General features: G+C 35.9%; 2 protein-coding genes across 6 annotated transcripts; one reads left to right on the top strand and one right to left on the bottom strand.

Moving 5' to 3' along the window:
* Positions 1-334: 334 nt before the first annotated feature.
* Positions 335-4199, bottom strand: tubd1 (tubulin, delta 1). 5 transcript variants are annotated; one of them, XM_039670826.2, is made up of 9 exons: positions 4092-4199; positions 3673-3840; positions 3441-3588; positions 3142-3358; positions 2595-2826; positions 2343-2507; positions 2066-2194; positions 732-915; positions 335-644 (listed from the first exon to the last, which is right to left on the bottom strand). In XM_039670826.2, exons 2-9 carry the CDS (start codon positions 3821-3823, stop codon positions 539-541), a joined length of 1332 nt encoding a protein of 443 aa, XP_039526760.2. In that variant the 5' UTR covers positions 3824-3840; positions 4092-4199; the 3' UTR covers positions 335-538. The 5 variants fall into 5 exon arrangements, with proteins under 5 accessions (XP_039526760.2, XP_039526759.2, XP_039526761.2 ...); XM_039670825.2 differs by having other exon boundaries at positions 3943-4151; XM_039670827.2 differs by having other exon boundaries at positions 4088-4143.
* Positions 4200-5174: 975 nt separating this feature from the next.
* On the top strand, positions 5175-11465 carry rps6kb1b (ribosomal protein S6 kinase B1b). Its single transcript, XM_039670990.2, has 15 exons — positions 5175-5360; positions 6049-6095; positions 6266-6386; positions 6916-6984; positions 7071-7218; positions 7542-7599; positions 7750-7850; positions 7943-8033; positions 8183-8273; positions 8450-8557; positions 8637-8699; positions 9437-9514; positions 9607-9714; positions 10377-10489; positions 10580-11465. The coding sequence occupies exons 1-15, from the start codon at positions 5292-5294 to the stop codon at positions 10824-10826; spliced, it is 1512 nt and encodes a 503-aa protein (XP_039526924.1). The 5' UTR covers positions 5175-5291; the 3' UTR covers positions 10827-11465.
* The last annotated feature ends 3180 nt before the right edge of the window (positions 11466-14645 follow it).

Below are 14645 nucleotides of genomic sequence, written 5' to 3'. Positions count from 1 at the left end.
CAATCATTAATTGTACAATCAGCAGTCATAAATAATCTGAGACAAACAGAAAAAAATATTTCCAATACTAATGAAATGCAGGTAATCTGTAATCATAAGTGGTAAGGTAATGATTAAACAAAAAAATCAAAATATCAGGGATGGATTCTAGTAAAATTTAAAAAAAAAATTCTAAATTACGATCAGATGTTTGTGCTTCCATTGAAGCTCCGGTGCATGCTGGAGAAAAAACCCAGGGGCAAAGACATTTTGAAAGTCTTATTTTTCCAGTTCAAATTAAGCTGACACTGCAGAATGGGTATTAATAGGTGGCTCGAAAAAATGAATAAGCATCTCAATTAAACATTGCTTTTATTTCGTTAAAATATATTTAAAGTATTCAAATACTTACAAATGATCTATGGAAAAGTTAGATAAACAAATATTTGTATATCACAAAAGGATTTAACTGCCCTATTTAAAAAAAATATATTTCTCTAGAGGCCAGTTAAATCATATAATAAGGAATCAGTATTGTCAAATCTTTATGATAAGCTGACTATGATAGGTGTGTGTAGCTGGAGATGATCTGCTCTAGTGCAGTAAAACTGTCCAGAAAATCCTCCTCAGAGATTCCAAACTTTGTATACTGATGAACATAAGCCCTACAGGGGGAAAAAGAAGAAAAAATAGTAATTAAAAAAAAGACACTACAGAAATGTTTCCAGAATGAATGCTACCGTAAGTCTCACCTTGAGGCAAACATGTTCCAAGCCTTCCTGACTATATTGTCCAGTGGTTTTAAAAGGTACTGGCTGTTACTGACCAAAGTGGCAGACTTTTCATATCCATTGAATGCTACAGGGGAGTTCCATGTGCTGAAACAATTTTCTGTTTTAAGCCACGGCACATATAAGGCAGGATCCTTAAAACCATCTGTTGATTAAAGTATATTTCATGTTAGTGTCCTATCCACTTTATGTGACCAACACTGTACCACATATTCTTATTCTTAGTCTTATTCAATAGAATCAGACTTCTAGAATGTTCTTTCAAGTGCAAAAAAAATATATTTTTTTAGGGCTGTGCAAAAATTAATTGCGATTAATCGCATCCAAAATAAAAGTCTGTGTTTACATAATATATTTGTGTGTGCTGTATATAATTATTTTGTATATATAAATACCTATGCATGCATGTATATATTTAAGAATTATTTGTGCTTAAATTCTGTATATATCTATAAATACATAATCTATATTATATAAATATAAATATTTTATATATGAATAACACATTTTCTTAAATATATACATGCATGCGTGTGTATTTATATATACAAAATAATTATATACAGCACACACAAATATATTATGTAAACACAGACTTTTATTTTGGATGCGATTAATCGCAATGAATTTTTGCACAGCCCTAATTTTTTTTATTAAACAGTTTTTTTTATCACATATTATGCGGTGTTAAAAATGAATTAAAAAAATAAAAATTCAATTACATTTGCAAAACTTTCTGGGTCTTTTTTATTTTTTCAAACCCTTTCCAGGCCTGGAATTTGCAATTTTCAAATCCCATAACTTTTCCAGGTTTTTTCCAAACATACGAACGCTGGATGGCATTTTTATTACTCAAAAGTTAAAGTATTTTCTCATACAGATAAATTGCCAAATGTAGCTCTCTAACAGAGTTCATTGGAAAGCATCATCTATTGTGAATGCTCATTTCATTATGGTTGTTGTAGTGCTACGCTGAAATTTATTTTCAAGTGTTATTTTCAAGTTTATTTTCAAAATATCATGTGTATTAATGGGTAAAGCTCTTCAGTCAGCTTGAGATACTTTCCATCTAAACTGGCTATGTCTCTTAAGCCTAGTAGTGAATAATTAATGAACAGTAGGATAACCGTGTTCATCCGCACAGTCCCGCAGAGCTGAAGCACAACCAAAACAATGTTCTTCCACAAAATGCAAGCAGTTTTGTTTTTTTAGAGGGGCCGCTAGAGGGATGAAATTTACAGTGTACCTTTAAAAATGCTTGTTAATGGATGCAAGTACATTAAAGGGCTACTTGCCTGTAACTGCAGTAGAAACGTCTTTCCCCCGCAATATTAGAAGATTAGCAAGTGACGAATTGAAATTTTTATGCCTACTGTTTGTCACGCTATCTCCTCCAGATGTGGCGTTTACTGTCCAGTCAATTCCTTAAAAAAATAAAGCATTTTAGTTCCACAAAACCATTAATGTAGACAATCAATGAAGTCATATTTTGCATTTCTTCTGTTATGAGTCGTATATAAAGCATCCTTCCTAATATTAGATGGATACAGTATGTGACATCACAGCATTCACCTTCTTCCATCCTAGCGCTGGCAATGAGCATTTGACGTAAATGCTTGAGTAGACCAGGCCAGTTAAACACACTGTAGGCCAGAGACGTGCTGGACATCTGAGGAATGTTACTCAAGCTGAGCAGTTTGTATTCGGGGTGACACACCAGAGAACTCAGTAATTCCCCTGTAGAGAGCAGATAAACACTAGTAAAGGAATGTCATTTTTGCCTGATGACTCTGAAAATGGACGTGAACTGTGAGGCATTTGTACCTATGGGGTTTCTGTTGTAATGGCAGGGTGAATCAGCAGTATAAGCGGGTTGAAGCACACTGCCCAGCTGGTGAGCGATCACCTTGTTAATGTCACTGATGGACATGTGTTTGATGTTCATCAGATGGCTGCAGATTTTGTGCACAGTGTCATTCTCGTGAACCAGAATGGCATCAGAGAGCTGGTACAGATGTGACAGCGTGAGCACAGAGTTGTAGTTTTGCACGATCACCTGGAAAGCAAAACAAATCACAAAAACAGTGATTAGAATAAGGATCAATGCCAAATAAGAGTGTCTATGATCAAGAAAAGGAAAAAAATTGAGTTTAAAAAATGCGCCAAGTTCTTAGAAATGAACTATTCTTCATTATGATGTCATGACAGTTGTTTCACCCTGACATTTTGAAATCATGTTTAAAATATAAGGACTATTCAAATCATTGAATATATGATTTTAGACATTTCTGAACAAACAAAAACAATTGTTATGTCAATGACCCAACTGCTACTACAAAAATGATGCATTAAAATACAAAAACCTCACTACCTCGCCAGCTCCATAGGGCCATGTTATTTGATTTAGGATGAAGGACTGGGGGTATAAGTCCCTCAAATGTTGAGTGATGTAGGTACCCACACCAGAACCGGTGCCACCTGCAACACTCATCATGGTGAAAATCCCTGCAAGACGGTCACATCGCTCGATCTCCCTCCTCACCATGTCCTCGACGGCCTCTTCATGACGCGGTCCATGAACACAGAACCTTCAGAGAAGACCAGTAAACTGAACTCACACATTAAAAGAAAAACACACTAAGAGCTCAAACAAAGAGCTGATCTTCTTACCCATTTGCCCAGTTGTTTCCAGAGCCCTGCTTCTGGGAGAAATGAGCTTTGTCTCCATACCTCCATCTTCCAGATTTTGAAGCCTTGGCTATTGCTTGAGAGATAACCTTGGGTTCCATATCAACAAGTACTGACCGCGCCACAAGTTCTGTAATACATAAACATTGGGAACTTATCTAGATAACATATTGCAGAGGTATTCGAAAACATCAGTGAGTTCTGTTGAACCTACCTCCAGTGGAGCTTTCATAAAAGAATCTCGCATCGCTGCATTGCTTGTACTTCTTTCTGTTCGGTCCATTTGAGTCATCGCTTATGACACTGAAGAGCTCCTGTCCGATCTGATTCCCACACTGACCCAACTGTAAGCTTACAACCGACATCTATCTATGGGCTCTATCTGAATGACATTAAACGATACGACAAACGTCTCACACGATCTCATAACATTATGTGAGAACACAACTCCTAAACGTGTAGCTATGGTAACGTTTAACGTTACCTCTACTCAATGTGACAAATTCCCTGGATGTCAGTTTACTCAACGGAGAGTCAAAACAAAACTATGAAATACACAATATCAAGTAGCATTAAGTCACTGCTTTACAAAAAAAACCTTTTACAAAGTAAAAGAAGAAAATGTGTACCTACAGTTGAAGCCGGGTGCAGTTTTGCAGCCGTCAGAACTGATGCATGATGGGAATGAGAGAGCTAGAGTGTAACACACATAAGATACATATCTGTGGTAACACATCTCTACAACCACCAGATGGCGCACAAAACATACCTTTTGTAGGCTTCCTTGTTCTACTTTCGCACTATGGTAGATGTCACAATGAAATGAAAACACTGCGTTTAAGCCATATTGAAATTACTGTAATTTTGTGGTTTAAACCTGTAAAAATACTTTTCTCCAACTTTGAATTTCTTCAAATACAGAGCTCCAACTTTGTACCACTTGACCGCTGTGCTGTGCCATCACAAGATATGTGACAACCTCATTGACAGGGACATTAATTTCAATGTACATCTAATCCGTGGAAATACTAAATAATAACCCCATTAATTATATTATTAATAATAATAATAATAATAATAATTAAAAAAACAAACATTCGTAACAGCATGCCACTTGGGCCCTTCTGTGGCAATTATGGTGGCCCATCTTACCCCAAGGGTCTAATTTTATCTTTTTACTTCAAAATAAAAACTGTAACTTCAACCTCGAAAAATCCGAAAACAAAATTGTGTCCACAAATCCCTCATTAACAAATAGACACACACACCACACTCACACACAGTTATTTACTAGTTTAGCCTTATATATATATATATATATATATATATATATATATATATATATATATGACGTGTTGTTTTTGACGAGAAAAACATGACGTGTTGTTTTTGACAAGAAAAACATTTTATTTGACGTGTTGTCTTTTTCTCGTTTTTTCTTTTGTCAAAAACAACACGTCAAATAAATAAATAAGTTAAAACACAATATAATAATAATAATACAGTATATAGGTTAGTATAAATTAATACTCTCGCTCGAATGCAAACTATTTTCTTGTATAAATAAAATAAAATTTACTTTCTTGTATAAATATATAACTTTTTTTTCTTTCCTGTATATATATATTTACAATATAGAAAAAGAGTTTGCAGTCGAGCGAGAGTAATATGGTATTTTCCACAGCCTATGGTATTTTCCCGCATTCCTCCGCGCGGGGGTGTCGTCAGTCAGTTTGCGCGTCCATGCCGGTCATGGCGACTCTGCGTTCATGTCCATGAGGCGGGAAGCGCGAGCCCCTCACGCGGTGTGAAGTGATACCAGACAAATCAACGATGGCTGGCGTTTTCGACATCGATCTGGACCAGCCGGAGGAAAATGTCTCCGATGATGAGCTGGAGGAGGTAACGGCCGGCCGGTTTTGAAGTAAACGGCACGCGGGAGTGTCTTCCACCCCGAGCAGAGTGTGCAGGCCTGAGGCCCGAGGAATACGCGTCAGGCTGCTTTATGTTATGCTAACAGGCTAACACGATCAACGTACAGTGTGTTTTGTGTACTGAATAACTTTGATATTCTGCATGTCAGCACATGTGTCAGAGATGTCAGAGTTTTACTACCCGAAATGTGTCTTATGTGTTCTAGTCGAAGATAGGAGCTGGAGATAACGTTCATAGGGCTGTATTTAAACTTAACGTTACTACTTGACAGTACAGTGTACAGTACAGTTAAGGCCATTTAAAGGGCTGGACGTACGTGTTGCCTTTCACATGGGATGTTGCAGTGCAGCACGCCTTAAATACATTTATTTTGTTTGCATGCATATCGCTTTAAATCGTTTACTAACTTTAATAAGTCGTTATATTTACTAGGATCAGACAACTAGGAGTTGCAACGCCATAGATGGTGCATGACACCTTATGGGATGTCTGGGAATAGTATTGCGAAATCCGATCCCTTACGTTTTCATGTTCAGACCAGAAGTGCTGCCAACTGTTGCCTCGTAACGTTATCTCGCCACCCAACATAACGCTGTTCACCATTGCAGTGAATGGAGCTTTTATTGATCATGCATTTAATGCTTCTCTTCTGCAGGCTCAGATCAATGACCTTATAATGGATCAGTGCAGTGGCTTTGAATTGTGAGTATATGTAGTGTTTGCAATTAAAGCATTATTTTGCAATTAAAAAGGTGCAGATGGACAGATTTAAAAAAAAAAAAAGATTACACTTGGAAAAAAAACAACATCACTAAGGCTGATGATTGGAATAATGCACATTGTCATTTGTCTTTTTTGGTTTGTTCTTATAGTAACATGGACGATTGTGAGAAGATTGAGATATCGGAGGATAATGTGAACCAAGGCACTGAGAACATCCGTCCAGAGTGCTTTGAGCTTCTCCGTGTGTTGGGGAAAGGTGGTTATGGAAAGGTATTTTTTTAAAATGTATCAGGGGTTAATGAAGCAGGGTTATTATATATCAATTTCTGTCAGTAAGTACTCACCTTCATGTATTTCTAAACCCGTAAGAACTTCGTTCATCTTTGGAACACAAATCAAAGAAAGCTCTCAGATTGCATAAAACATCTTAATTTGTGTTCCGAAGATGAATGAAGGTCTTACAGGTTTGGTACAACATGAGGTTTAATTAATGTAATGTAATGACAGAATAAAAATTTTTCTGTGAATCAACCCTTTTATCAAACATTTGAGATGTTGCCTGTAAATAAGTTTGGAAGCAAATAAAAAAAAAAACTGGAAATAAAAACTAAAACTGAAATAATAATAAATTGAACCTCAAGATTAATATTTCAAAAGAACGAAAACCCTAATTAAAAGACCAAAGCACAGTAAAAAAAAAGAAAAAAAGAAATTTAAAATATATACATAATGCTAAAATAAAAAAATTTTTACCTTTTCTGTTTTATTTATTTATTTATTTATTTTTTTATATATATAGGTTTTCCAGGTTCGGAAAGTATCCGGTGCAGAATCAGGAAAAATCTTTGCAATGAAAGTCTTAAAAAAGGTTAAGCAAATTCCTTTAATTTGAATGCAATAGTTTTGCATTTGCATTTGTCGCAATGTCTCAATGTCACCTTATTCCACTTGTAGGCTATGATTGTACGCAATGCCAAGGACACAGCGCATACTAAAGCAGAGCGGAACATCTTAGAGGAAGTCAAGCATCCTTTCATCGTTGATCTAATCTATGCCTTTCAGACGGGCGGCAAGCTTTACCTCATCCTTGAATACCTAAGTGGTTTGTGAATCAAGAACAACCTTTGTCTCTTGGAGATAGAAAACTTCTCATTCCTTCCAATCCCCTCCTGTTGCTGTGGAGTTGCTAAAGAATATATTCTGCCATTGGTGGCATTCCTCCTTTGAATGTCTTTTTGTTTTTTTGCATAGAGTAAATTTGTTTAAATTTGTTTGCTGAAATCCTAAATATGTTAAAGTAAAACTTTAATCTAAAAGATCTTGTTTTGAAATCTAATGTGGTAAAGCTGGTTTACTACTGTATCAGTCGATCTGTGTTTGTTCTTAAAACTGATGTTTGTGGTAAAACATTTTTTTCTTTTGCAGGTGGGGAGCTTTTTATGCAGCTTGAGCGAGAAGGGATTTTCATGGAGGACACAGCCTGGTAAGAGAGGCCAATTGGTTTGTTCGATTTATTTTTTTAAACGTTTTTTTTAGGAAACTTGAACACAGACACATGAATTCAGTAAGCCTTAAATTCAACATGAAATGAACAATGATTATCACAATGATGATCAGGGCTTTTTACATGCAGCTTTTATTTGGCTGAAATCTCTATGGCTCTTGGACATCTGCATCAGAAAGGCATCATCTACAGAGATCTCAAACCGGAGAACATCATGCTCAACAACCAAGGTTTGGGCGCTTCATTTTATAATCAAGGAGTAAATTGACAATGGAAGTAATTAAAAAATAATAAAAATAATCTGTTTTCTGTTTTATCACAGGACATGTAAAACTGACTGATTTCGGGCTGTGCAAGGAGTCGATTCATGACGGCACAGTGACCCACACTTTCTGCGGCACAATTGAGTACATGTGAGAGACGTTTAAAGAAGTCCTTAACGTTCTTGTAATGTCTTATTTGCTAATTTCCTGTTTGTCAAATGTCTCCTCATTGCCTGACATGCCTGTGTGACATGCATTTAGATGAATTCTACAGTAGCGTGAGAATTCCTTTATTTCAGGGCTCCAGAGATCCTCATGAGAAGCGGACACAATCGCGCTGTTGACTGGTGGAGTCTGGGGGCTTTGATGTATGACATGTTAACAGGAGCAGTGAGTATATGGTTCTTGTGAATGTGTCTTAGTGCACTGCACTTGTTCCTTACATAGTAATCATTGTATTTGAGGTCTTTAGCATGCAAACCATAGATCTAGTCTTAAGTTTCTGATCATCTCAACTTTAAATGAATGTGGATTGTCTTTTGATGTGGATGTTTTTGCCTTTCTAGCCTCCCTTCACAGGAGAGAACCGGAAGAAAACCATTGATAAAATTCTTAAATGCAAACTGAACCTCCCACCCTACCTCACACAAGAAGCCAGGGATCTTCTCAAAAGGGTAGGCTAAAATTTATTTTATATAAGTTTAATTTTTTTCCATTTTCATTTTTGAAATAATTTGTTAAATTTGTGTTCAGCTACTGAAAAGAAGTGCCTCATCTCGGCTTGGGGCTGGACCTGGAGATGCAACAGAAGTACAGGTCTGTTTATAGCCCATCCATGTTTCCCTCAATGAAGGGTTGCTTCTTGTAACCATGTCTTGCACCTTGTAGAAACAATGCCACATAGAATTAATGCAGTTCTGAAGGTGAAAGGGGTCAAACGCACTATTAGTATCATGTGTTCCTAATAATCCTTTAGGTGAGTGTATACTGCTAAACAAGCGGCACACTGACTACTCAAATATGTGCAAGTTTCATTTCTATTGAAATTGTTACTTTAGAAGATATGCAAAAATGTTTACTGAAATGTGAGGGGTGTACTCACTTTTGTGAGATAGTGTGTATGTATTTATAATATAAATTATACATGCGCTCATTTAGTATGATACGGGAGAATATGGGGTTCACACTTGAGAAAACGCTTAAATTTTATTCAGAGGCTCAAACTGTGCAAACAGCCATCTGGTGCTTTTGCATTCATTTTCATGACAGTGTTTTAATTAAAATATTTTTATTATTGCCATGACAGACACACCCCACCCCCTGAATACCAGAGCACTTGTTTTTGAGACCTATCAGTACTTGAAATGGAAAAAAAAAAAATGACAAAATGCCCAATCTCTATTTTTTTATTTAGAAAAGTTTTGATCATGTTGATAATTTAGAAGCCTCATAAATTTGCAAATCATATAGGATTTAGTAGAATTTATTTAGGGAATAATGAGTTTTTGGTGCTTTTAACTGTGATTTTTATTTTGCTTCAATTTGTCTCCTAGACTCATCCCTTCTTCCGACATGTTAATTGGGACGATCTTCTTGCGCGTAAAGTAGAACCACCATTCAAGCCTTTCTTGGTAATAATTGCCACTTTTTGTGTTGCTTTCTACCATCATATGGGTTAATTGAGTATATATGAATTGCATAATCTGTTGACTCCTTTCAACAGCAATCTGCTGAGGATGTGAGCCAGTTTGATTCAAAGTTCACCAGCCAGACTCCCGTTGACAGTCCTGATGACTCCACACTGAGTGAAAGTGCCAATCAGGTCTTTTTGGTAAGGCAGATAATCATGATTTTATTTTCCCATATGCTTGTTTCTGCCACGGAATGATACAGGGTAAATGCGACAATCGCAATTCTGACTTTTTTTCCTCACAGTTGCCTTTATATTCTTTATAAGTTCTAAACTGTATTTACGAGTTTGCAATATTTCTGCCATGCAATAAAATAGTTGTGACTTCTTATCTTGCAATTGATAAGTTTGCATTTGTAAATATCTGATTTAAAGGCATACTCGACTTTTTTTTTTGGAAATAGGCTCATTTTACCACTCCCTCAGAGTTAAACAGTTGAGTTTTACCATTTTCAAATCCATTTAGCACATTTTCTGATATTTAGAAGAATATCAGTAACAGTATCAGTATCAGTCAATGGGACCAGAAACTGTCTGGTTACTGATATTCTTCTAAATATCAAAAAAATTGTCTAACTGTTTAACTCTGGGGGAATGGTAAAATGAGTATCCCTTTAAGGAAATTCTGAGTTTATAGCTGTCAATTCCAAGGGTTTTTTCTTCTCAGAATTGCGAAAATTGTGAGATGAAAGTCACAATTTACCCTTTGGTTTTATTCATTGGTGGAAATAAGCTTCCTTAGACTTCCTTGTCTGTTTTTGAAAAAATTCTGTGCTTTTCATACCTGCGTTTAAATCTTACAGGGTTTTACCTATGTAGCTCCATCTGTGTTGGAAAATTTAAAGGAAAAGTTCTCTTTTGAGCCAAAAATTCGTTCACCTCGCCGTTTTTTGGGAAGCCCTCGAACGCCTCTCAGGTAATCAGACTTCTTTGGCTTACAAATGTAACACATTTTTTAAAAATAAAATAAAATAAAATTTTAACCTCGCTGTCTTCTGTTTTTCAGCCCTATTAAGTTCTCAGGAGATTGTTGGCCTCGAGGTCCCACCTTGCCTGAACCCTCCTCCCTCCAGTCCCCAACAGAGCTCGCTATGGAGGTGTCCACTATGGATCAGATGGATGTCCAGGCTAGTGCCGAGGCCACCGCCCCTCTTCCCATCAGGCAACCCGCTGGTTCCAACTCGGGCCAGTTTAAGCAGCAGGCCTACCCAGTCATCTCCAAAAGGCCAGAGCATCTACGTATGAACCTATGACCATTAGTCCAACTTAGAGTTTTCCTTTGCTTTCTCTATTTCTTTTATATGGACACTTGGGGAGAAGAAAGCTCCCCACCATCACTTCCATCTGCTATGTACTGTCCTTCACATCTGATGAGCATGTCTTTCACTGAGTTTGAGAAACTGCGACAGTTCCTCGCATCCCAAAAACAAAGAACTCATTCTTAGATGACTCCTGGCATTACATATCAAATGGATTATCAAGATTGGGCCTTCTTTTGGATTATTGACTTTTTTTTCTTCTTCTTTTTTTACATGATTTTACCATAAAAGGAACACACACACACACTCACAAAAAAGACACTATTTGCAAATGTGCAGATACGTAGATGGTCCCATCAAGATGATCAAGTGATGTTGAGGAATTGCTTCCAATTGGATGCTTTAAGTTTTTACAGTATTTCCAAGGAAAGTTGAGTTTCTTTCCAGCTGTTAATGAATTGTATAAATCATTGTGGATTGCAAAATGAGATGCATTTGTGGGAGTTTCAAAAAGCTCGCAACCTGACTGAAGTCTTATACATTTTTAAATGAGTGTATCCCACAGTGCTTTATAGATGATGGATTAATACACGAGCCTCAATAAAATCAAATACATTGACTTTTGAAACTTTATTACATGCTGAGTTGTCAAATTAGTTGAATTTGAGAGTTTGTAAGATCTCTGCAGCCGCCAATAGTGGTAATGATGTGCATTATGAGATCGTGCATTCATACACCTTCAGGATGTTGGGCGATAAGATTTTTTTGTATTATGCTCAGCAAGGCTGCATTTATACCGTAATTCCTGTAATATTGTGAAATGGTAAAGCTGAATTTTCAGCATCATTAATTAATCCAGTCTTCAATGTCATGATGCTAATTTGCTGCTCGAGAATTTTTATTTATTACCAATGTTGAACAATAGAAAGTAAAACAAAAAAAGTTACTCTTTATTTTAAGGTGATGTCGTTACATTGTACTTAAAGGGGTGGTTGATTTATAATTTCACTTTTCTGACTTTAGTTAGTGCGTAATATTGCCGTTTGAGCATAAACAACTTCTGCAAGGTGACGACACTCAAAGTTCAAAGCAAAGGAAGCTTTTTTGCTTTTAAAGAAAATGTTTTTTAAGGACTACAACAGACTGCTGGTAGGGACTACACGACATTCCTTTCTGGATTAGTGACATCACAAACCCTAAATTTATATAACCCCACCCCCAAGAACCCCACGCACCCCTCTATGTTGAAAAGAGGAAGAGTTGTTGTAGTGAGTCTGCTCAAGCTGTTGCATCCGTCTTTTCACATGCATCAGTTCGTAACACAAATGCAATAGCATGTCTCTCTGTAGGCGTCTTACAACAGTTCCCACACTAGTGATTTATAGATTATCATGACAGAATATGCTAATCACAGATTTGAAGATAGTTAATTCCACATCAGCAAAATAAATTCATCACCTAACCATTTCAGAAACATCCTGTTTCATTAAACGTCAATCTTGAGTCTCTCCATCATTGTCTGACTCTAGTTTGAACACAAAAGGTAATTGAAGCGTCACACAAAATCACACACAGAGCTTTTGAAGCTCCGCCCTCTGTGCCGGGAATAGCAGCTCATTTGCATTTAAAGGGTCACATGTTAACATGCTGTAAAAATATCTGTTTTCCAGTAATTAGATAAGCATTTTTTTAAAAATACTTTACAGATTTTTTGCACCTAATACATTTTTTTAGAGCTTGGCAAAACAAATTTCTTTTTTTACGTTTAATATAAAATTCCCTGGGAGGTTATTCATTTATGCGACTTTTCCATGTCTGCAAATCTCACTTTTAAAATAAGGCTTTCTCGTATATCCAGGTATGTCCAAGACCTTAGGAATCTTATTTCTTGAAAGAAAATACTTATAAGGGGGTGAATTAAAAATATGATATCTCTGAAAATATCTCTTTATTTGTAGTTGTTTTAATGCCTGGTTTGTCTTACTTGAAATAGTTTTGCCGTCATGATTCTTTACTCATAAAAATAAAGGATCCTAAAGGAGATTTTCTCAGCGATGGGCGATAGACAAACTATTTTTGTTTCCCCCAAAAAACTTTCAGTGAACAGTTATTAAAAGATCCATTTTGTTCCTACTGTGTTTTAATATTTCAATTTTTCTTTATAAAGAATCTTTTTTCTAATGGAAAGGTTCCATAGATGTTAATCCATCAAAGCCGGAACCTTTATTTTTAAGAGTCTTGAGGCCCTCTAGCTGAGAAAACCATTCATTGGTGTCGATTTTCCCGATCCTCCCAGCAACACACACTATGTGTACAACCTGGTTCTACCTTTACGAATACAAATCAGCAATGACTGATCATAATGACATTTAGTTGGTGTAAATCATTAACACTCATGCAGATGCAGAATTTTTTATACTTAAAAAAATCCCTCAGGATTCGGCTTTTGCGCAGTTTATCTATAAATTGTCCATGAGGGAGAACTTGGAATACTTCTTTTATAGTGCAATATAATGCTTGGAAAAACTCTTTTGTATCAACAGAGGACACACACTTCAAAATGTTTTACCTGGTGGAAACATTAGTCTCGAATAGCCATCTCTGTGTGTTTGGAGGGGCGTATTGAGGAATGGGCACTTCTGTGCTCTTTTTAGTCTGAGCCAATCAGAATAATCTGCATTATAGGTCACTGTCCAGCTGGATAGGATTCAAATAGCATTGCAGGACTGGCTAGATCAATGAGTTCTGATAGAAAGTGGCCCTGTTGACCCAAATTCATCGTATTTATCATAACAGCTGCGCCGTTGCTTTTTAACGCTTACCGTAAGAATCATCTGATGGGTGTCGAGGACAATTCTTAGTTGTATACGCAAAATGTGTATTTAAATCTTGTCCGTTGTTTTCACAGTCGATTAGAGGAAGTGCAATCTGGGGAGAACAATAATGACATTTGCATATGACAAACAATATGGTTATCTCATCTGCTTTTTCGGGGGATTCCCTAAATTTACAGCATAACGGAAATAACTGTCTGTTTCTGAGGAACATCAGTAGAAGGACTAACAGCTTTAACAGCACTGGATGATTCATACATGTTCAGATAGGCAGCTGTGGCTGTTTTCTGATTTATGATGTGGGACTTGAATAAAAAGTTTAAAAAGAACATAATAATAGAAAATAGAAATCATTTGTAACAATATACACATTTAAAAGTTTGGGTAGTTACTATTCAACTTTCTTTTCTTTTTTTTTCTTTTTTCCTTTTTTTTTCTTTTTTTAAGAAATTAATACTTTTATTCAGTAAGGATGTGTTAAATTTATAGAAAGTGATTGTAAAGATCTATATTTCAAAAAAATTTTGTTCTTTTTAACTATTCATCAATGAATCTTAAAAAAAGTATCATAGGTTCCAAAAAAATATTAAGCAGCACAACTGCTTCCAACATTGATGATATAATCAAATATCAAAACAATATCAAATCAGCATAGAATGATTTTGTGGAGGATCATGTGACAGAGAAAACTGGAGCTTTGCATCACAGAAATAAATTATATTTAAAAGTATATTAAAATAGAAAACCATTATTTTAAATTGTAATAATATTTCACAATATTACTGTTTTGTTTCTGTATTAGCATAAGAGGCTAAGGTAGGCAATTCTTGACCTGTAGCTACTATACAGTATATTGATTGTAGTGCATCATGGTTTCCACTGAAATTTGTAGCTACAAAAAGTTTTCAACAAAATAAAAATAAATGTTCCTTGAGCAGCAACATATTAGAATGATTTCTGAAGGATCATGTGAAGACTG

The sequence above is a fragment of the Pimephales promelas genome, chromosome 16, assembly GCF_988280905.1.
Source record: "Pimephales promelas chromosome 16, fPimPro1.hap1.1, whole genome shotgun sequence".
Taxonomy (NCBI): domain Eukaryota; kingdom Metazoa; phylum Chordata; class Actinopteri; order Cypriniformes; family Leuciscidae; genus Pimephales; species Pimephales promelas.
The sequence above is the reverse complement of the archived record's forward strand: the minus strand, read 5'-3'. Positions and strand labels throughout refer to the sequence as shown.